Source organism: Panthera leo, chromosome B4, assembly GCF_018350215.1.
Source record: "Panthera leo isolate Ple1 chromosome B4, P.leo_Ple1_pat1.1, whole genome shotgun sequence".
Taxonomy (NCBI): domain Eukaryota; kingdom Metazoa; phylum Chordata; class Mammalia; order Carnivora; family Felidae; genus Panthera; species Panthera leo.
In genome coordinates, this window is record NC_056685.1 from 29,461,038 (window position 1) to 29,483,017 (window position 21,980).

Sequence of the window (21,980 nt, forward strand, 5' to 3'; positions counted from 1 at the left end):
TTTAAGATAAATAATTAAAAAATAAAAATAAATGCATACTAAAAATGTTTTAAATTATGGTTATTTACATTTAATGAGAACTAAGCATATTTTAATATTGTTATTATTAGATACTTTAATTTTCTCCAAGAATCACCTACTTATTATATTTCTGGTAGTTGCTTTTGTTATTGCAGAAATTTTTTGTGTAATAGGATTTAATTTTTTAAAAATTTCTCTCAATTCAAATTTACAGAGAAATTGAAGGACTTCCAGAAGGAATTCTCATATAGCCTATACCCAGATTCATCAATTGTTTATTCTGTATTTTTGTCTTATAATTTTCTCTATGTTCATATATATATGATATAGATAGATTAGATAGATATAAATGTGTGTCTGTCACAAACATATTATTTTTTCTGAAATGTATAAAGGTAACTTGGAAGATAGTGACCATATTCTCATCTCCATACCTTCAAATCTAAGCACACAATAAACACTATAAAAATAAATGAAAATTAAATATCAATGTAGTGATTAGTTAACTCACCACACTCAGGGTCAGGGAGAAAACAATGACCACAGGAAGCAAGGAGAGCCTTTGCAGACAACTGGCCTAAGGGATAGAGCAGCCAGAACACAAAGCAGAGCACATGCAGCATACACCAGAGATATCCCCCTGAAGTGTCAGGCCCTGGGCACTACATGACCTCTTCTTCATAAGGCCATTACTTTCAGGAGCAGAAGACATGATTGGATTTTCTCACACAGAGAAGAAGGCAGAGGCCTTGACAATGCAAAGATGGAAGAATTTATCACAAATGAAGGAAAAAGATAAATCTACAGCCAGAGATCTAAGTGAAACAGATATAAGTAACATGCCTGATGGAGAATGCAAAACAACAATCATAAGGATACTCACTGAGCTTTAGAAAAGAAAAGAAGACACCAGTTGAGACCCTTACCGCAGAGATTGAAGAGTTAAAATGGAATCAGAGATGAAGAATACTATGAATGAGATTAGAAACAGGCTTGATGCCATGAACAGCAGGCTGGAGGAAGCAGAGGAATGAATTAGTGACCTAGAAGACAAAATAATGGAAAATAATAAAGCTGAACAAAAGAAAGAAAGAAGAATTATGCAACATGAGAAAAGACTTACAGAACTCAGTGACTGGATCAAACATAATAACATTTGCATTATAAGACTTCCCTAAGAAGAGAGAGAAAAGGGGGTAGAAAATTTATTTGAAGAAATTAATAGCTAAAAACCTCCCTAATCTGGGGAAGGAAACAGATATCCAGATATAGAAGAGACAAAGAATGCCAAACAAAATAAATAAAAGCAATCCAACACCAAGACATATTGAAATTAAATTTGCAAAAATATAGTGATAAAGAAAGCATTTTAAAAGCAGCAAAGAAGATAGTAACATGCAAGGGAAAACACATAAGGCTAACTGGAGATCTTTCGGCAGAAACTTTCCAACTAGAAGGGAGTGGTATTATATATTCAACGTGCTGAATGGGAAAGATATGCAGCCAAGAATATCCAGCAAGGCTACCATTCAGAATAGAAGGAGAGACAGAGTTTCCCACACAAAAAGAAAAGTTCATGACCACTAATATGAGAAATATTAAAGGGGACTTTTTGAGTGGAAAAGAAAGACTAAAAATGTCAAAGACAGGAAAGGATAGAGAAAATCTCTGGAAATAATGACAAAACAAGTAATACAATAGGAATAAATACAAATCTATCAATAATTACTTTGAATGTAAATGGACTAAATGCTCCTATCAAAAGACATAGGGTGTCAGAATGGATAAAAATACATGACTGATCTATATACTTCCTACAAGAGGCTCATTTTATACATAAAGACACCTGCAGATTGAAAGTGAGAGGGTGGAGAAACATTCATCACACAAATGAATGTCAAAAGAAAGCCAGAGTAGCAATACTTATATTGGACAAACTGGCCTTTAAAACAAGGACTTTAACAAAAGACAAAGACACTATATAATCATAAAGGGGATAATCCAACAAGAAGATACAACAGTTGTAAATATTTAGGCACCAAACATGAACGCACTCTAATATATAAAAACTGTTAATAACAAAAATAAAGGAATTAATTAGTAATAATACAATACACAAAAATAAACTCAAATGGATTAAAGACCTACATTTGAGACCTAAAACTATAAAAATACTATAATAGAACATAGACAGTAATTTCTTTGACATAAGCCAGCCATAGCAACGTTTTTCCTAGACATGTCTCCTAAGCAAGGGAAACAAGCAAAAATAAACTATTGGAACTACATCAAAATAAAAAGGTCTTTTCACAGAGAAGGAAACCATCATCAACAAAACTAAAAGGCAAACTATTAAATGGGAGAAAATATTTGCAAATAATGTATCAGATAAGGGTTCATATCCAAAATATATAAAGAATTTATACAATTGAACACCAAAGAAACAAATAATCTAATTTAAAGAATGGGCAGAGGACATGAATTGATATTTTTCCAAAAAAGACATGCAGATAGTCAACAGATACATGAAAAGATGTTCATCACTCATCATCAGGGAAATGCAAATCAAATCCACAATGAGGTATCAGTTTACACTTGTCAGAATGGCTAAAATCAACAACACAAGAAACAACAGGTATTGTCAAGGATGTAGAGAAATAGGAGTCCTTGTGCATTGTTGAGAATATAAGTTGGTACAGCCACTCTGTAAAACAGTATGGAAAGCTTCTCAAAAAAAACATTTAAATGTTACAGCCACTCTGTAAAACAGTATGGAAGCTTCTCAAAAAAAAAAAGGAAAGAAAAAAAATACCATATAATCAAGTAATCCCACTACTGGGTGTTTATTCAAAGAAAATACAAACATTAAATCAAAAAGGGATTGCTTTCTTAATTTCCCTGATGTTTTATTTTGGTTTATAAAATGTTACTGATTTCTGTATGTTAATTTGGATCCTGCAACTTTACTGAATTCCTTTGTTAGTTCTAACATTTTTTGATGTAGTCTTTTGGATTTTCTGTATATAATATAATCTGAAAACATTTTACTTCTTCCTGTCTAATTTGGATGAATTTTTGTTTCTGTTTTTTCTATAATTGCTATGACTAGAACTTCCAGGACTCTTTTAAATAGAAATGATGAAAGGGGTACTCTTGTCTTGTTCCTGATCCCTGATAAAAGTTTTGTGTTGTTGTTGTTGTTGTTTTTCATTGAGTATGTTAGCTGTTGGCTTGTCATATCTGGCCTTTATTATGTTTAGGTACATTCCTTCTATACCTAATTTGTTGAGAACTTTTATCATGAAAGAGTGTTGAATTTCTCAAATGCCTTTTCTTTATCTCTTGAGATGATTATAATCTTTCATTTTGTTAATGTGGTGTATCACATTTATTGATAGGCTATGTTAAATCATCCTTGCATCCCTGAGATGAATCCCAGTTGGTCATGGTGTATAATCCTTTAAATGTGCTCTTGAATTCTATTCCAGTATTTTGTTGAGGCTTTTTGCATGTATGTCCATCAGGGATATTGGCCTGCAATTCTCTCCCTCCTTTCTTCCCTCCCTCTTCCTTCCTTCCTCCCTCCCTCCTTCTCTTTCTTTCTTTCTTTCTTCTTTCTTTCTTTCTTTCTTCTTTCCCTGTCTCTCTCTCTCTCTCTCTCTCTCTCTCTCTCTCTCTCTCTCTTTGTCTGGCTTTAGTATCAGTAATGCTGGCCTCATACAATGAGTTTGAAAGTATTCCCTTCTCTCCTATTTTTTGCAAGAATTTGAGAAGCATTAGTATTAACTCTTATTTAAATGTTTAGTAGAGGGGCACCTGGGTGGCTCAGTAGGTTAAGTTTCTGACTTCCGCTTAGGTCATGATCTCACAGTCCGTGAGTTCGAGCCCCACGCTGGGCTCTGTGCTGACAGCTCAGAGCCTGGAGCCTGCTTTGGATTCTGTGTCTCCCTCTCTCTCTGCCCCTCCCCTGCTCATGCTCTGTCTCTCTGTCTCAAAAATAAATAAAAACATTAAAAAATTAAAAAAAATAAATGTTTAGTAAAATACATTCATGCAGTCATCTGGTCCTAGGGTTTTATTCATTGGGAGATTTTTTGATTCCTGATTTAATTTCATTGCTGTTATTACTCTGTTCATATTCTTTATTTCTTTGTGATTGTCTTGTTAGGTTGTGTGTTTCAATTTATCTATTTCTCCTAAGTTACTTAAATAATAGTAGAGTCTTATGATCGTTTGTATTTCTGTTGTATCAGTATTGTCTACTCTGCATTTATAAATTTATTAAGTCATTTCTCTTTTTTTCTTAGTCAAGGCAAATGTTGGTCAATTTTGTCTATGTTTTCAAGAAATCAATTCTTCATTTTGTTGACTTTCTACTATTTCTTTTATTTTTCTCTAATTTTTATTATTTGCTTCCTTCTGCTAATGTCAGATTAATTTATTGTTCCTTTACTTTTCCTTGAGGTGTAAAGTTAGATTCTTTATTAGAGAGTTTTCTTGTTTCTTAGTGTAGTCATTTATTGCTAAAACCTTAGCAATTAGGACTGCTTTTGCTGCATACCATAAAGTTTGGTATGTTATATTTCCATTTTTCTTTGTTACTAGGAATTTTTAAATTTCCTTTTTGATTTTTTTTCTTTGGCCCATTGGCTGTTCAGAAATGTGTTGTTTAATTTCCACATATATGTGAATTTTCTACCTTTCCTTCCACTATTGATTTCTAGTTTTATACCATTGTGGTTGGAAAACATGCTTGATATGATTTTAATCTTCTCAAGTTTTTAAAACTTATTTTTTGACCTAACATATAATCTAATCTGTAGAATGTTCCATGTGCACTTGAAGAGAATGTGTATTCTTCTGCTACTGTATGAAATGTTCTGTATATGTGTCTGTTAGGTCTAGTCCAAAGTTTAATTCAAGTTCATCATTTCCTAATGGGGTTTCTACCTGAATTATCTTTCCATTGTTAAGAATGAGATATTAAACACTGTTGAAAGTGAGATATGAAGTTCCCTGATTATTGCATTACTGTCTATTTTGCCTTCAGATCTGTATATTTAGGTGATCCAATATGGGATAGGTATATTTACAATGGTTATATCCTCTGAACGAAATGACTCTGTTATCATCAAAGACTGATTTTGTCTTTTTTGATAATTCTTAAAGTTTAGTTTGTCTGGTAAAATTATAGCTACCCCTGTTCTCTTATGGTTTTCATTTGCATGGAATATCTTTTTCCATCTCTTCACTTTCAGTCTATCAGTGCCCTTAAAGTTTAAGGGAGTCTATAGTAGGCTGAATATGGTTGAGTCTTATTTATTTTTTTAATCCTTTTAAGTCCTCTGTATTTTTAATTGGAGAATTTAAACCATTTATATTTAGTATAATTATTGATGGATAAGGACTTAGATCACCATTTCGTTAATTGCTAATTGTTTTATTGTTCCTCTCTTCCTCTCTTGCTGTCTTTATTTGTGAATTGATGATTTTTTGTAGTGATATGTTTTACTTTCTTATCATTTGTGTATTATAGATTTTTGCTTTGTTATTATCATAATACATTTATAATACATCCTATAGCAGTTTATTTTAAGCTGATAACAACCTAAATTCCATAAAAAATTCTACATGTTTACTTATACTCCCAGTTTTATTTTGTTGATGTCTCAATTTATATCTATTATATTGTTTACATTAGCAAAATATTGTATCTATAGTTATTTTAACATTTTTGCCTTTTAACATATATGCTAGAGTTCAGCCTAAATTATACATCATCATTACAGTACTATTTTGATTTTGACTGCATATTTTCATGTTACTAATTAGCATCCTTTCATTTCAGCTTGAAGGACTCCCTTTAGCATTTCTTGTAGGGCAGGTGTGGTGGTGTTAATTGTAGGGCAAGGTGTAGCATCTCCAATTGCTGGGAGGTACAGCAGTAGAGGTCTATGTTGGGGAATACTGTGGGTGTCTCTGTGGCCAAGATTGTGGAGTTCGTATGGTTGGCAGTAGCAGCTGGGCTATCAGGGTCCTCAGGAGTGAAGGCTGCTGGAGTCTTCCTGTTCTTTTTCGCCTGTGGAAGAGGTTCTAGCTGAATGAATCCCTCTTGGTGCCAGTTCTGATGTACTAGCACTCATATTAGCACTAGAGCCAGTCTTGGGATCAGTTGCATGTGGAACTACCACAGCAATTGGATCCTGGGATACAGTGCACTTGCTGTGGCAGGGGCACTAGTGTTTGAGGTGTGGGATGTGCAGATTTCCTGTGGAACTGAGATATAGGTCTCTGGGTAGTGCTTGGAGGAAGGGAGTATGCAACATCATGGGCCCTGTGGTAGCAGGGTATGGTGGTGATTTGGCCTAGGGAGCTGGGTGCAGTAGCACCATGGCCTGGGGATGGTAGGTCAAAATCCTAACTCTGGCCCCACAGAGTAGTCTGGAAACAGCAGCAGTACGTCCAGGTGATATAATGTTAAAGTCCTATGGCAGAACCCAGAGGGTTGAGTGAAGAGTAGTGATTTCTTCTATTAATGGCAAGTCAAAGCCACAACCTCTGGGACCTGGGGCAGAGGACAGAGCAGTGGCAGCTCCTCTGGTTCCATAGATGATGAGGTGTTGTGGTTTCTCAACTGGAGTAGCAATGACTGGGGTGCCTGGGGGCAGGTCCCACCACAGCAACAGCTTCAGTCCTGGACAGATGGGGGCAGTTGGGAGGGGCAACTCCAAGCAGCTCTGTCAGCTGGAATTAGTGTTGGTGCATACTGTGGGAGTAGCAAAAGTGCAAACATCTATGGTAGTGAAGCCTGCTGGAGCTCTTCTGTTCTCCTTTTCCCCAAGGGGTGATATCCCTCCAAGGGAACTTGTCCTGGATGCCCTAGCATGGAGGATGAGGTGACTCAGGTAAAGGGTCTCCTCCGCTTTTCTATGTGGTCATCCTTGGTTTTTGAGCTCTGCAGGATTTCTTCTGCTTTTTCTTTGTAGTGCAGTTTTTCTAGAGCTATTTTCATTGGTTTATATTTTATTCTTGTTGTTTTGTCGGGAAAATAAGCATTGGGATATTCTAGATCCCCATCTTGTTGATATCACCTCTATCATTATTTATTCAAAGGAATCATGCATCTTTTTGCTCCTTTACTTTTTAACATGTAATAATATATCTTGAAAATCTTTCCATATCAGCACATTCAAATCAACCTAATTTTTTTAAGTCCTTTATATTTGAGAATACCATAGTTTATTTAATCAGGCCTCTGGTTAAATGGGCACTTTGGTTGTTTTCAGTTTTCTCTCTAACAAACAATGTTGCAAAAAACATCATTTGAATAAACAGATGTTTTATAATCCATTTTTGGTTTCTATCAGCTAAAAGATGAGTCTTCTACCTAAAAGGAATTGCCACTATTTCCTCTGTAACATTAATTTTATGATCCTTTTCTTTCGCAGTACACAAATTGTCTCTCACTTAAAACTGATTTTTTGAAGAACCATAAATATAGTAAGCATATATATTATATGTATTCCAACCAAAACCCATCATTCCAGTGTTTGAACTTTTAAAATTTCTCTATGAATGCTTCTCAAATTGTGTCCTCTAGACTAGTAACCTAGGCATCAACTGGGAATTTATTAGAAATACAAATTATTGGACCCTACCTCAGACCTACAGAATCAGCTTCGGAGTTCAAGTCCAGCAATCTGCTTTAATAAGTTTTCAGGGTGATTCTGACATTAGCTAAATTTGGGGAACAATTGTACTATATTTATACTACTCTATGTTAAGGATGTCCCAGTAACATTTCTATAGAAACAGAAAATTAAATTTATGTACTGCTTTTAAATTTCCAATTCCATTGTTACTATTATTCATATATAATAACCTGTTTTCCCTATGTAACATATGATAAAAATTATATCAATAATGAAATTAATTTTTTAAAATCACAGTAACTTTTCTTTAAAATGCCTGAAAATCTCTATCCCACCATACTTTTGAGAATAAATGAATTCTTGTCAAGATAACATGAGCAAATTCATGGAGATAGCAATGAACATTTCAAGTGTGGAAGCCTTATGAAAATAACACTGACTTGAAAGAATGGTGCTTATTGAACAATAGTGTGCAACACCCTGGATAAATAGAGTAGGTCCATATCATAGAGGAGCTTAATTGGAAACAGGTGAGTTTGAATGTTTGCAATTCTTTTTTCTAATTTAAAAAAATGTTAGTTATATTTTAAATCACAAATGATGAAAATACCCTATTCAAAATGTTAATGTTTAAACACTACACAAGAAATTTCAAAAAAGAAGTAAACATAAATGCCTCATGACAATAATGTGACTGATATGTATTAGAGCATATTTTGTAGAATTAGTAATGGCATAAAATATAAGTGCTAACAATTTTTTAAAAAAATTAATGTTTATTTTTTTAATTTTATTTTGTTTTTCCTCCAAAATGACAAAACGAGGGAATTCACCCCAAAAGAAAGAACAGGAAGAAATGACAGCCAGGGGCTTAATCAACACAGATATTAGCAAGATGTCTGAACTAGAATTTAGAACCACAATAATAATACTAGCTGGGGTTGAAGAAAGCATAGAATCCCTTACTGTGGAGATATAATAAGTAAAATCTAGTCAGGACAAAATCAAAAGTGCTATAACTAAGATGCAGTCTCGAGTGGATGCCATGATGGCAAAGATGGCAAAAGCCATGATGGCAAAGAAGCATAGCAGGGAATGTGATACATAAAATAAAATTATGGAGAATAAGTAAGCAGATAAAAAGGGGAAACAAAGGCAAAAGAGCCCACTACAGGACTTAAAGAACTCAGTGACTTATTAAAAAGGAGTAACATCCAAATCATAGGAGTCCCCAAAGATGAAGAGAGAGAAAAAGAAGCAGAAGTTTTATGTGAGGATATTAGAGCAGAAAACTTTCTTAATCTGGGGAAGGACACAGACATCAAAATCCAAAAAGGACAGAGAACTCCCATTAGATTCAACAAAAACCGACCATCAACAGGTATATCACAGTCAAATTCACAAAATACACAGATAAGGAAAGAATTATGAAAGCAGCAAGGGGAAAAGAGTCTTTAACCAATAAGGGAAGACAGATCAGGTTCACAGCAGACCTATCCACAACTTCGTAGGCCAGAAAGAAGTGACAGGATATATTCAACGTGCTGAACAGAAAAAAATAGGCAGCCAATATCCAGCAAGGCTGCCTTTCAAAATAGGAGAGATAAAGTATTTTCCAGACAAACAAATAATAAAGGAGTTCATGACCACTAAACCATCCCTGCAAGATATTTTAAGGGGAACCCTTTAAACTGAGAAAAGACAAAAACAAACAAACAAACAAAACAAAACAAAAAGCAACAAAGACCAGCCAAAAACACCAACAGGCAACACAACGGCACTAAATTCATATCTCTTAGTACTCACTCTAAATGTCAGTGGATTACATGCTCCAATCAAAAGGTATCGTATATCAGAATGGATAAGAAAACAAGACCCATCTATATGCTGCTTATAAGAGACTCATTTTAGACCTAAAGACACCTGTAGATTGAAAGTAAGAGGATGGAGAACCATCTATGATTCTAATGGTTTTCAAAAGAAAGGTGGAGTAGCCATACTTATATCAGATAAACTAGATTTTAAAATAAAGATTGTAACAAGAGATGAAGGACATTATAATTAAGGGGTCTATACACCAAGAAGATCTAATAATTGTAAATATTTATGCCCCCAACATGATAGCACCCAAATACATAAATCAATAACAAGCATAAATAAACTCATTGATAATAATACCATAAGAGTAGGGGACTTCAACACCCCACTTACAACAATGGACAGATCACGTAAGCAGAAAATCAACAAAGAAACAATGGCTTCAAATGATACACTGGACTGGATGGCCTTAACAGATATATTCAGAACATTTCATCCTAAAACAGCAGAATACACATTCTTCTCAAGTGCACATGGAACATTCTCCAGAACAGATCACATACTGGGACACAAATCAGCCCTCAACAAGTACGAAAAGATTGAGATCATACCTTGCCTATTTTCAGACCACAATGCCATGAAAATCAAAATCAGCCACAAGAAAAAATTTCTAAAGACCATGAATACTTGGAGATTAAAGAACATCATACTAAAGAACACATGGATTAACAAAGAAATTTAGACCTCAAAAAAACTTAAAATTTCATCTTCTCAATAATTCTGTTCCAAGCCAAGAAACCAAATTTAAAACAGATCAAATGAAAGAGTTTTCAGCACTTTGGGCATTCCTGAGAGATGGAAAACAAAAGAAGTGATTTCTAGAATTGTCCCAAGTTACAGTCTTTAAAGTCCTGTTCCAAGACACGACTCAAGGAAGGTGTGCCAAGGCAGAGCTTAGCATACTCCCTGGAGCTGAGCATCCAAGCAGGCTAGAACACACAGGGCAGGGTAAAAGAAGAGCTGTGCACAGAAAGAACACTAGAGATCTGCTAAGTGTCCCTGTAAGTATTCAGTAGACTACCGATTACTGTATTTGTGTGAGGAAACTGAGGATGTATCAACCCAAAATGGTTAGAGGCTTGCAAATAGCCAGGAATAATTATTCCTACCAGATTAGAGGACCTCAGAATCCGAAAACCATGTGTAGAGTACCCAGAAGGATTTTGCTTAAATAAATGTGGGCTAGCCCTGATTAAACACTGCTCTGGTTGTTTGTTGTGTCAACCCCCACCTATTGATAGTGATGCTGTTGGCTAGGAATGCCTGAGGCACACATGCCTGCCCCATATAACTCCTAGTGAGGTCCCACCAGACATCTCCCCCACTAGGGCCAAAGTTGTGGCTGCACGGGTCATCGTGGTTCTTATTATGATTGCAGAACACACTTAAGAAACTATCAGGTAACTTTAAGAAACAAGATTTATTACTCATAGTTCTCAGTGGGCACATGGCCTGCCCAAAGATCACACAATGAGGTCGGGAATGGTGGTAGAGAGAGGCTGTGTATCAACTTGGGTCTCTGCCTTCATTATGGTCTGGGGGTGGTGTGCCTTAAGTTTCCTGCATTCACTCTTTATTGGCCAATTTAAAGCACAGGAGCAAGAGCTAAGGATCAGGAAGTGTGAGGTGGGGTCACTCAAGCAGTTATCTAGGCTACCCAGGGCTTTCCGAAGGAGGGACCTTCATGGGTGTCGGGGGGTGACCTAACGTCTTATCTGGTCCTTTAGGGTGTAGCAAAACAACTTGGGTTGTTTCTGCTTTTTGGCTATTGTGAAGAATGTTGCAATGAATACTGGCACACAAGTGCCACTGTTTCAGTGACTGCTGTCAGTTCTCTTGGGTATTAACCTGGAAATGCTGGGTCATATGGTAATTTTCTGTTGAGCTTTTTGAGAAACAACCAATATATTTTCCATAGCTGTTGCACCATTTTGCATTCCCACCAGCAAGGTACAAGTTTTCTAAATTCTCATCAACACATTATTTCCCACTTAAAATTACTGCCATCCTAGTACATGTGAAGTGGTATTTAATTGTGGGTTTAATGTGCATTTCTCTGATGGCTAATGATGTTGTGGATCTTTTCATGTGCTTATTGATCATTTGTGTTTCTTCTTTGGAGAAATATTTATTCAAATCCTTTGTCCATTTTTAATTTTGTTGTTTTATTGAGTTGTAGTTATTTATGTTCACCCCTTATCAGATATGCAATTTTCAAATATTTTCTCCCATCCTGTAGGCTTTCTTGTTACTCTCTTGATAATGTCCTTTAATGCACAAAAGTTTTCCATTCTGATGAAGTCCAACTCCTACATTTTTTTGTTGTTGTTGTTGCTCATGCTTCTAAGTCTTGTCTAAGAATGCATGGCCAAAACCAAGGTCATAAGGAATTACCATGTAATTCACGTAAAAACTCTTCTAAAAGTTTTATGGTTTTAGCCCTTAGGTCACTGATCTATTGTGAGATAATTTTTGTACATGGTGTGAGGTGTGGGGTCCAATGTCATTCTTTTCCATGCAGAAATCCAGTTACCCAGCACCATCTGTTGAAGAGACTTTTCTTTCCGCCTTAACATCTTTGTTAAAAATCAATTGGCCATAGGTGTATGCATTAAATAACTCTTTTGTGTTATAAAGGGAATAGAAAAACAGAAAAGGTAGCGATAGCAGGTTTGTTACTGATGGAAATAATCTAGAAGAGAGGGGAAAACAGTGATGCAGTGATGCTTGTCTTAGTAGGCAAGAGATAACAGCATCTAAAATAAAGTGGAAGGACTGGCCCAGGGGGATAGAGTCCACCTACAAGAACTGGCAGGAAGGTCGAGAAGCTCACTGCAGATGATACTAGGTAGGTAGATACAGTTGTGGTAACTTATGGAAACAAATCCATCTATTCAACAAATACTTATTAGTCACCTATTACTGTGCCAGACATTGCTCTAGGGATACAATGATGAATCAAAACACACAGATTGCTGTATTCACAGACCTATCAAATCTAGGGATAAGACAGAAACGTCAAGTACAAAGGACACATATTAACCTTGAGGATCTGAAACTGGAACTGGAATGCAGGTGTTGAGATCAAATTCATGTTTTAAATTGTTGCCCAGAGGCCACTTAGCTGTTGGAGGAGACCCGAATGCTGATATTATCCCCCAGGAATAATCCTGGTCAGTACGCAGTATTAATGTAACATTGCTATCAATGAGTAAAGTCAACAACATATCAAATACTACACATGAAATTGAAGGTAACTCTGTCTTCTGTAAACTATTACAATAAAGTAATGGATTAAATAATGGGATTTAAATATTCTGATAGTGTTTCCACTCACAAAGTGATCCATAATTAACTCTTGTTTAATATTAGTCTATTTTAGAATTAGTCCTAATAATAAACCCAAAGTAGAAAGTCCAATAAAATTGTATGAAATATCACTAGTAGCCTTTTATGAACTCTATCCCCTTGAAAAATTCATATAAGATCTTTAATACAGTTAAAATCTAGTGAACACTTAAGAGAAATTATAGAAGGAAATGAATATAAGGATTGTCATTATCAGTGGACTTAAGACAGTAATACTTGCCTCATACTTCATCCTAGCATTTTTGTACTCCAAAGGTTCTAGTTGAGAAAACATGTCACCATCACAGTGGTAACGACTTAATGGGCTATTTCATCTGAATCTAATTCAGCCTCAAAATCTGCTCGTACCTATCAGTCAGAAGCCACTTTTACCTATCCCTAAATTCTTAGAAGAATCCTAGAACATGATAGAGATTCTAAAGAGCCACTGAAGTCTCTTTATATGCTCAGTAGTATCCTGGAGATACTATTTCTGAACTCCTTTGAGCAGATCAGGTCAGAAATATCCAAGTCTTCAAGAGGACAGGCAATAAACCTGGCAATAAAGACAAATGGCCTCTATTCAAGGTTCTCTCTCAAACTCCAGCAAGCAACAAGGAAAAGAGGCCAATTCCTGGTTAAAATAGTTGACCATGGTAACTTTTTTTAGTATAATGAACTGTTCTTGTGGCTTAAGGTCTTATCTGGGTATCTTATCAAATAAATTCATAAGGTTATATGTTGCAAAAGATGAGAAAACTTTGTAGAATGTCAGAATCACTGCAACAAATGTGACTATTGACATTTGACATCCACAAATAATTTGTGAATGATACGTAACATTTTGCAAATTTTCATAATAGTGTTTAAAATAAAAGAAACCTTATAACTGTTACTTTACTTTCAGGGCTCTTACTTTTTGGCAAGTGTTTCATTGGAGGTTTCACTGGAAAATAAACATTTTCATGACAAAGTTCTATGTGGCTTCAATCAAAGCTAATTTCCCATCTCTTAGATTGTACTTTGAAATTGCCAATTTTAAGCCTGAATTATTCAACACTCTTACAGTCAGTATGAGAAATAAACAACTCCAGCTTCCAAATAAAAGGATTTCAATAGAAAATCTTTTTATAAATTGTAATGGAAATCTAAAAATTCACCATATTTCAGTCTCAAGGAACTGTCCGGAAAAAATACGTATATATAGAAGAATGAGTTTGTTCCTCATTATAAAAGCAAACTCCTGGAGTAGAAATATGTAATTCAATCGATTATGCCTACAGCATAAGGAAATGACCTGAGGAGTATGTGTGGTGGGAAAGAGAAAACAAACAAGACAGTTTCTCTCATGAAGCTTACAATCTAGTAAAAATGTATGATTCTAAACTGATATAAGCACAAAAGGATAACTATTTTTAAAAATGTTTAAAAGTTTAAAAGTTTCAACACAATTCTCTCCCCCAAATCTTTCTGACATTTGTTGTATCTCTAAGAAGGAATATATGTCTTTTAATATGCTTTACACAAGTATTTTTTTAATGGGTATATACACTTCTCTGACAAATAAACCAAAGCCAAATGAAAATAAGATTTCCAGGGCACCTGGGTGGCTCAGTCAGTTAAGCGTCTTGACTTCGGCTCAGGTCATGATCTCGCGGTTCATGAGTTCGAGACCCAAGTCAGGCTCTGTGCTGACAACGCAAAGCCTGGAGCATGCTTCACATTCTGTGTCTCCCTTTCTTTCTCTGCCGTCCCCTACTCGTGCTCGCTCTCTCTCAAAAATAAACATTAAAAAAATTTACAAAAAAAAAAAAAAAAAAGAAAATAAGATAACAATCCTGTCAAATCTTAAATAAAATGACGTAATTTTAAGCTTCTAGTCATCAGTTCTAAAACATTCAGAGTTATTCTGCTTGATGTAGGGGTGAAAGCTATCTGCTGCTGTAGGGACAGAGTGGCATGGAGGAGGGAGGGATGAGGATCTATACAATATTATCTAAAGAGCCCAAAGATAGTCTGACAAATCTATTTAACCATACCACTTTCCTTATGTCCATGGCACATCTTTTTTTTTAAGATATAGATTTTAGTTTCTTAAGTGAAATATCCATTAACCAGAAATATTGTCAGCCTAAGCTATAAAAATTTCACGCACAGAAATTGACAAAATATATCAATACAGAGCAAAAACATGCAATTTAAATATTTTAGGCATTTTTATTTAATAAATAACTTCAGTAAACAGCATGTAAAAAGTGAACTGTTAAAATTAAAAGGCACTTAACACAAGAACGTGAATCGCATGAAACAACACGGGCAAATGGTGAGAAGGAACTATACAGTGGTCTGTTACAGCGCTGAAAGTAAGACGTGCGTAAGTGATAGCTGTTGCGAAAGTCACAGGACAACTTCACATGTTCATTAAAAAGGCAAATTTACAGCTGGAACATCAAAGAAAAAGTATTGGTTAAAAAAAAAAAAAAGTCTTACCCCAAATTGCAAACAAATACATTAAATGATTAGAAGAGGTGATAAAAAAGCACCAGGCTTTAAACAAAATAAAACGAATAAATTCACCCAAAGGTCCTCAATTCGGCAATTATGTAAAGTAAGGCCTTTATGTAAATAATGCTAAATTAAGGACTTTTCTGCAGAAAATTTCCCGATACTTTTATCCAAGGCTTGATTTTCTAAAGAGAAGGCGTAAGAGTTACCAAGATTAAGTAACTCTTAAAATGGCACACAGGTTTTAAAGCTATGTTTTCCCTTCCTAATTGTGACTTTTTCCAATGGCCTCTGTAGATCAAATATTCCAAAAGTATTTTACATCAGTAATTCCCAACATACTCACATGTCATCCAGTCTTGTCTAATAGGCAAATAGCAAAATAACAAATTTAAAACAATTCTAGTTAAGTAGGATATTTACTTTGGATTCTGTATAACTAAAACCTGACATGTCTGTAAAGCTAGAAATCAATTTTAATACTTGATTAACAGAAACTCTCATCATACTCATTACTTTACTCTCTTTCAATCGCTCTAGAAATATCATTTCATCCAGTAAGAGCCTGATTTCAATAGTCCAGGAGGAAAAGGTCGAAAAGGCACAATGTGACCTTAGCTGACAAGGATAGCCATCCTGTCTCAAATTTTTTGTCAGTCCCTGGCATTATTACATTATTTTCAAAATAATAAAAAAAAATTTAAATTATACATATTGTACATTTTCAAAACCTGCACATGAGAAAAACCATGGTGATACTGCCCTATCTCTACCTTACTGTGACTATGAAAACTACGACTTTGCATTCAGTGCTGTGAAATTTGCATGGGTAGTGCTCATTTTCCCTCATATTTTGGATTGACAACAGTTGTCACGGCACTCTTATAAATAGGATTTTCACCCTAAAAAAAAAAAAAAAAAGAAAGAAAAATTATCACTCTACTAAAATCATGCAATATTATTTTATAAGACAATGTTGAAAGTTATGGTCATTTTCAGAAGTCGTTCATATCACACTCCACTTTTTAAAAGGACATTAATAAAAAGTTTACACAAAAATGAAACATGAAATCTTTGCTCTCTACAAATTGAAAGGTGACCCTGTAAATTTGGCATTATTTCATTCCTGAGTCCTTCCTACACAGGGACTGATTTCAGAATGTCCTCCAGATCAGAGAATGTGCTGTTATGGCTTCTCTCCTTTAAACTAGTTTTGAATGCCCTTAAAGAAGTAGTAACTCTTTTGTCATTAACTGTCTGATTCTTAACCCTTTATTGTGGTGAAGAAGGTTCTTGATAATTACTAGGAATCCCTGGCTGTCAACCCTGTGAGGGAAGTGTTCTCCAGAGGTTCTTCCACCACAGAAGTTATTGACATGGAGAGTTGTGGGATAAGGTTGTCGTACTGTCACTGAGGGTACTGTGCCTCCACAAGGCACTGTGTTGCCAAATCTACTTAGAATGTTAACAAAAATAGGGGTGCCTGGGTGGCTCAGTCGATTAAGCGTCTGACTTCAGCTCAGGTCACCATCTCGCGGTCCGTGAGTTCGAGCCCTGCGTCGGGCTCTGGGCTGATGGCCCAGAGCCTGGAGCCTGCTTCCGATTCTGTGTCTCCCTCTCTCTCTGCCCCTCCCCCATTCATGCTCTGTCTCTCTCTCTCCGTCTCAAAAATAAACGTTAAAAAAAAAAAGAATGTTAACAAAAATAATTACCATTCTCCATTATTTTTTAGTATCATATTGATGAAGTGTTTCATTTTTATTGCAATACTAAATTTTAGTAAAGAGTACTGAAATCAAGCCCAGCAAATGACTCCAAGCCACAAACCCAAGAATTCTTTCAAGATCCAAAAATAGCCTGAGATTGATGTTTTAAGCAGACAAATAACATACAATTGCACACTACCAATTTCTTAAAAAAAAAAAATCTTATGCTAAGTGATACATTTAAATATCTACTATAACATTTTATTTCTCCTATCCTTATGAACTGAAAGTAGGCTTGAAAGCCAAGTAAGAAATACAGCCAAATAATCTATATCAGAGGAAATTTACAGTGAGCACAAATCAGTAAATGTTAAATTAAAACTTAAAATACTACATTTTTAGACAAAAATTAAGATTTTGAAATGCTGTTTGGTTTTATATTGTACTATAGAGAAATTTGTGGTGATTTTAAAAAATATTTATAGGAAGCATCTAAATAGTAATTTTTACTTTTAAATTTTATTTACACTTACTTCACTGCAGGTTATATTTGGATATGGCTTGTATTGCCACAATTTCTGCCCTCTAGGAGGGTACAGTTTGGTGGATGACAGACATGCAAATAAGTTAAGGCACTCTGATAGAGCACAAAATAGAATTATGTACACAGTATGGGAACAGTATAAAAAAAGGAATGGACTTTGAGAAGATCAGGGGTATTTTCATAGAGAAATTGACTATAGATAAAATATTAAAAGATGAGTAGAAACGCATGCAAAGGGTCATGTGCAAAGTTAAGCCCTAGGGAAAAGAATGGCATATTTACGTAGAAATATATATAGGGGCACCTGGGTGGCTCAGTCAGTTAAGTGTCTGACTTCAGCTCAGGTCATGATCTCACTCATCGTGGGTTCAAGCCCTGTGTCGGACTCTGTGCTGACAGCTCAGAGCCTGGAGCCTGCTTTGGATTCTGTATCTCCCTCTCCCTCAGCCTCCACCACCACCCACCCTCCACTCACGCTCTCTTTCTCTCTCAAAAATAAACATTTATACACACACACACACACACAGTTTTGAAGTTTTTAAGGGTGCATGTGTGAGTGTATGTTTTGAGGTGTGAGCAAGGGAGGGGGACATAAGACAGAAGAAAGTGCCAAATCATAAAAGGTCCTGTATGCCATGCTAAAAAGACTAAATTTTATCCTGTAGATGGGAAATCACTGAGAAAAAGCTGAGCATGAAAAGGGTGGAGTGGTCGTGAAACACACCAAGTAAACTATTACGATTTCAGCTCAGCAGTTAGTCTGAATTCCAATTAAGACATGACAATATGTCCTAGCCCTGCCCTAACCCCATCCCATAGTATACAACTCTGTCATTTTAGAACTAGTCATTTCAGAACCATGGAGGAACTCAGGATCCCTCAGAGACATACATATAGGAGAAAAAAAAAAAACCATATCAATTTCTGATCTCTAGTCCAACTGAAGCAAATATACAGACATTACAGGAGACATTTCATAAGAGACAGGAAACTGCATCCTAGCAACTACATTCTTAACAAGTTATACAGTACAAATAAGTTACACTCTTTATTTCCATCTTCCTCGTCAGCATAAGAGGCTAGAACCTGCATTCTTTCAAATAGACTGAGAAAACAAATTACCATTTAAGTTTAAAACAATACATTAGATATATATTTAATACTTAAGAATTATAAGGGAAGTAAACACATACACACAACACCCTTACCCCCAGAAAACAAAACAAAAAACAAAAGAAGAAAAAAATACCCAAATTATTGACGAGTCCAAAGTATGTAAGGCAGAAACTTACCTTGGGAGAAGTTTACCATTTCATATACACAAACATTTATATTCATTATTACATCCAAGCAAAATTTTAACATGCAAGGTTAGAGGTAAAGTTAAACTATCTGTGTCAGGCATCATTTTAAATGGAGGTAAACTAAAATAAATCAGATTAGTTTCCATTGTACAGAGTGCAACCCCACCCCTATCTCTAGGAAAAAAATCAAAGCATATTTAAATCAAGAGAACAGGGTTATATTCAGAAATGAAGTCCTCTGTACTCAGTAAAACATCATCTTTGTGCTTACTCTGGAATCACGGACAATGGTGGCTACAGAATCATCTCTATAATATAACACTTTAGATATACAACACACAACTGTCAGATTAGAAATCCACATTTAAGTGTGCATAACAGCAGGGAAATTAGACAATTTTTTAATCTACCTTAAAATTATAAAGTTGATAATTTGATTTTTTAAATGTACCTACATGATAGTCTTATGCAGTAACATAACTACAGTTCCTGCTCATTACCCAAAATATGTTAATGACATAACTTACTGACTGGCAAACCCTGGTCTCATGTCAGAAAAGTGTTTTATGAGCCATAATTTGTTTTTTCATTTCTTGATGCTCATTCATTAATGTCTATTATTTATTTCTACTTTAATTTTTGTGAGAAAACATCTCAGACTAACCTGTAGCTATTAACTTGCCTGGATTTCACTAATGAATAATAAAATTTTAACCAAACTCATGCTTCTCGGGTTATCCAAAAGGCTTTTATTTTGGCTGAGGTAGTAACATTTCAGCTAGAAATTAATTTAATGATATAAACATTAAGTTTCACTATTAATTATTGATCATTTCCTTCAAAGTACAATTAAATGTATAGTAAAGGTGTAAATTTCACCTTTCAATAGAATACATAGAAATTCATCTCATTTGAGAAGTAACCGTATGGAACTGCCAATGTTTGTTTCTGATGAAGAAAAAAGAAAGAAAGAAAGAAAGAAAGAAAGAAAGAAAGAAAGAAAGAAAGAAAAAGAAAAAAGAAAGAAAGAAAAGGAGGAGGAGGAGGAGGAGGAGGGAAGGAGGGAAGGAGGGAAGGAAGGAAGGTAGGAAGGCAGGAAGGCACGAAGGCATGAAGGAAGGCAGGCCCTAGCAAGTCAGTTTCTTTCTAAAAATACTGTGGTAATTAATGTCCATCAACAGAAGAATGGATAAAGAAGATGTGGTATATATATACAATGGAGTATTACTCGGCAATCAAAAAGAATAAAATCTGGCTGTGTGCAACTATGTGGATGGAACTAGAAGGTATTATGCTAAGTGAAATTAGTCAGAGAAAGACAAATATCATATGACTTCACTCATATGTGGAATTTAAGATACAAAACAGATGAACATAAGGGAAGGGAGGCAAAAATAATATAAAAACAAGGAGGGGGACAAAACATAAGAGACTCTTAAATACAGAGAACAAATTGAGGGTTGCTGGAGGGGCTGTGGGTGGGAGGATATGCTAAATGGGTAAGGGGCAGTAAGGAAGATGCTTGATGGGATGAGCACTCGGTGTTATAGGGGATGAATCACTGGAATATACTCCTGAAGTTATTATTGTACTATACGCTAATTAACTTGGATGTAAATTAAAAAATTAAATAAATAAATAAACTACTCTGGTAAGGATTAGGTGAGGTGAGAAAATGAAAGATGCATCAAGTCTCAGACTAATTCAAAACCATAACAGCCTGCCCATATATGAGTGTAACTGTAATCTTCTGCCATCAAATTTAATTTTGCCATTGCCAAAGTCTTAACCTGCTCAGAAATAAAAGGAAAATCTGACAAGTAATGGTTTCTATTATTGGGCCTTCCTACCTCTTAAAAATATTAAACATTCCTATATTTTAAGTATACTCCCACTAAATGAGAAAAACAGTAGTGTTGGTTTCTAGGTCATGAAGTGGTAACTCTATTACAATGTTTGTCCAATGCGGTAATACTACTCTAAGTTACTACAAATGTCAAAAAGCCTTAATTCTCTATAGAGAATGAGCTACCTCTTCTTAACCACTAACAGTCCCCTGAAGACATGTGATTGCTGCCAGCATACTGCAGTGGGTAAGAAAACAGACTCTGGAGTCCAAACTGCCTGAGTCTACATCTGAGCTCTTCCACTCCCTAGTCAAATTACCTACTCCTTCTGTGCCTCAGTTTTCTAATATGTGAAATAAAAATAAAAGTTGTGGGGAAAGGAAAGAGGAATTCTAGATCACCAGCCAGGAAAATGTGTTCTTATCTTAACCTTTTCAATCAGCTTTAGGGACTTACATGATTATATTAAAATATGCTAAAAGCATTTCATGAAAATTCAGATATAAGGTAGAATCCGTCCACTAGTAAAAGACAATAAATTTGTCATTCAGGTAAAATAAACATTCACCAAATAGCTTATCCTAGCTTAGTGAAGAGTGATCGGCAAGCCTCATTACAGCTCTGAAATTTTCAACGAAGTTTTTATTGAAAACTGTAAATAGGACTTTCTCTTTAAAGTCTGTTATCTTTTTTTAAAAGTTCAATGTTAGATTTGAATATCAGAATCATTCAATAACCAGAAAAAAAAATAAATGTAAAAGATATTCTAGGTTTTTTTTATTTTTTAAGTTTATTTATTTGAGAGAGAGAGAGAGAGAGAGAGAGTGTGTGAAAGAGAGCACACACGGGGGAGGGACTCTGCACTGTTAACAGGGAAGCCCACTGTGGGGCTCAAACACACCAACCATGAGATCATGACCTGAGCTGAAATCAAGAATCGGACGCTTAACCAAATGAGCTACCCAGGCACCTAAGTCTTCTGTTTTTAATGGAATTTCAACTTAAATCAAGAACTAAAGAATCTCAAAATAGTTCTAGAAGCAGTAACAATGATACTGGAGTTGTATAATATATAAATGTTTCACCAAGTTACATTTATTTTTCTATTTTGCAATTTAGATTTCACTTTTCCCTATTTCACCCTAAAATCTGCATATAGTAATTTGTATATAAAG

General features: G+C 35.1%; 1 protein-coding gene across 2 annotated transcripts in view; it reads right to left on the reverse strand.

Annotated features, from left to right (window-relative positions):
- Window positions 1-15,128: 15,128 nt before the first annotated feature.
- Window positions 15,129-21,980, reverse strand: part of ITGB1 (integrin subunit beta 1) — a 46,803-nt gene continuing 39,951 nt past the window's right edge. For both annotated transcript variants that reach the window (XM_042945303.1, XM_042945304.1), the window contains exon 16: window positions 15,129-16,306. In XM_042945303.1, coding sequence (XP_042801237.1) covers window positions 16,241-16,306 — 66 coding nt within the window. In that variant the 3' untranslated portion in view covers window positions 15,129-16,240. The remainder of the gene's footprint in view (window positions 16,307-21,980) is intronic.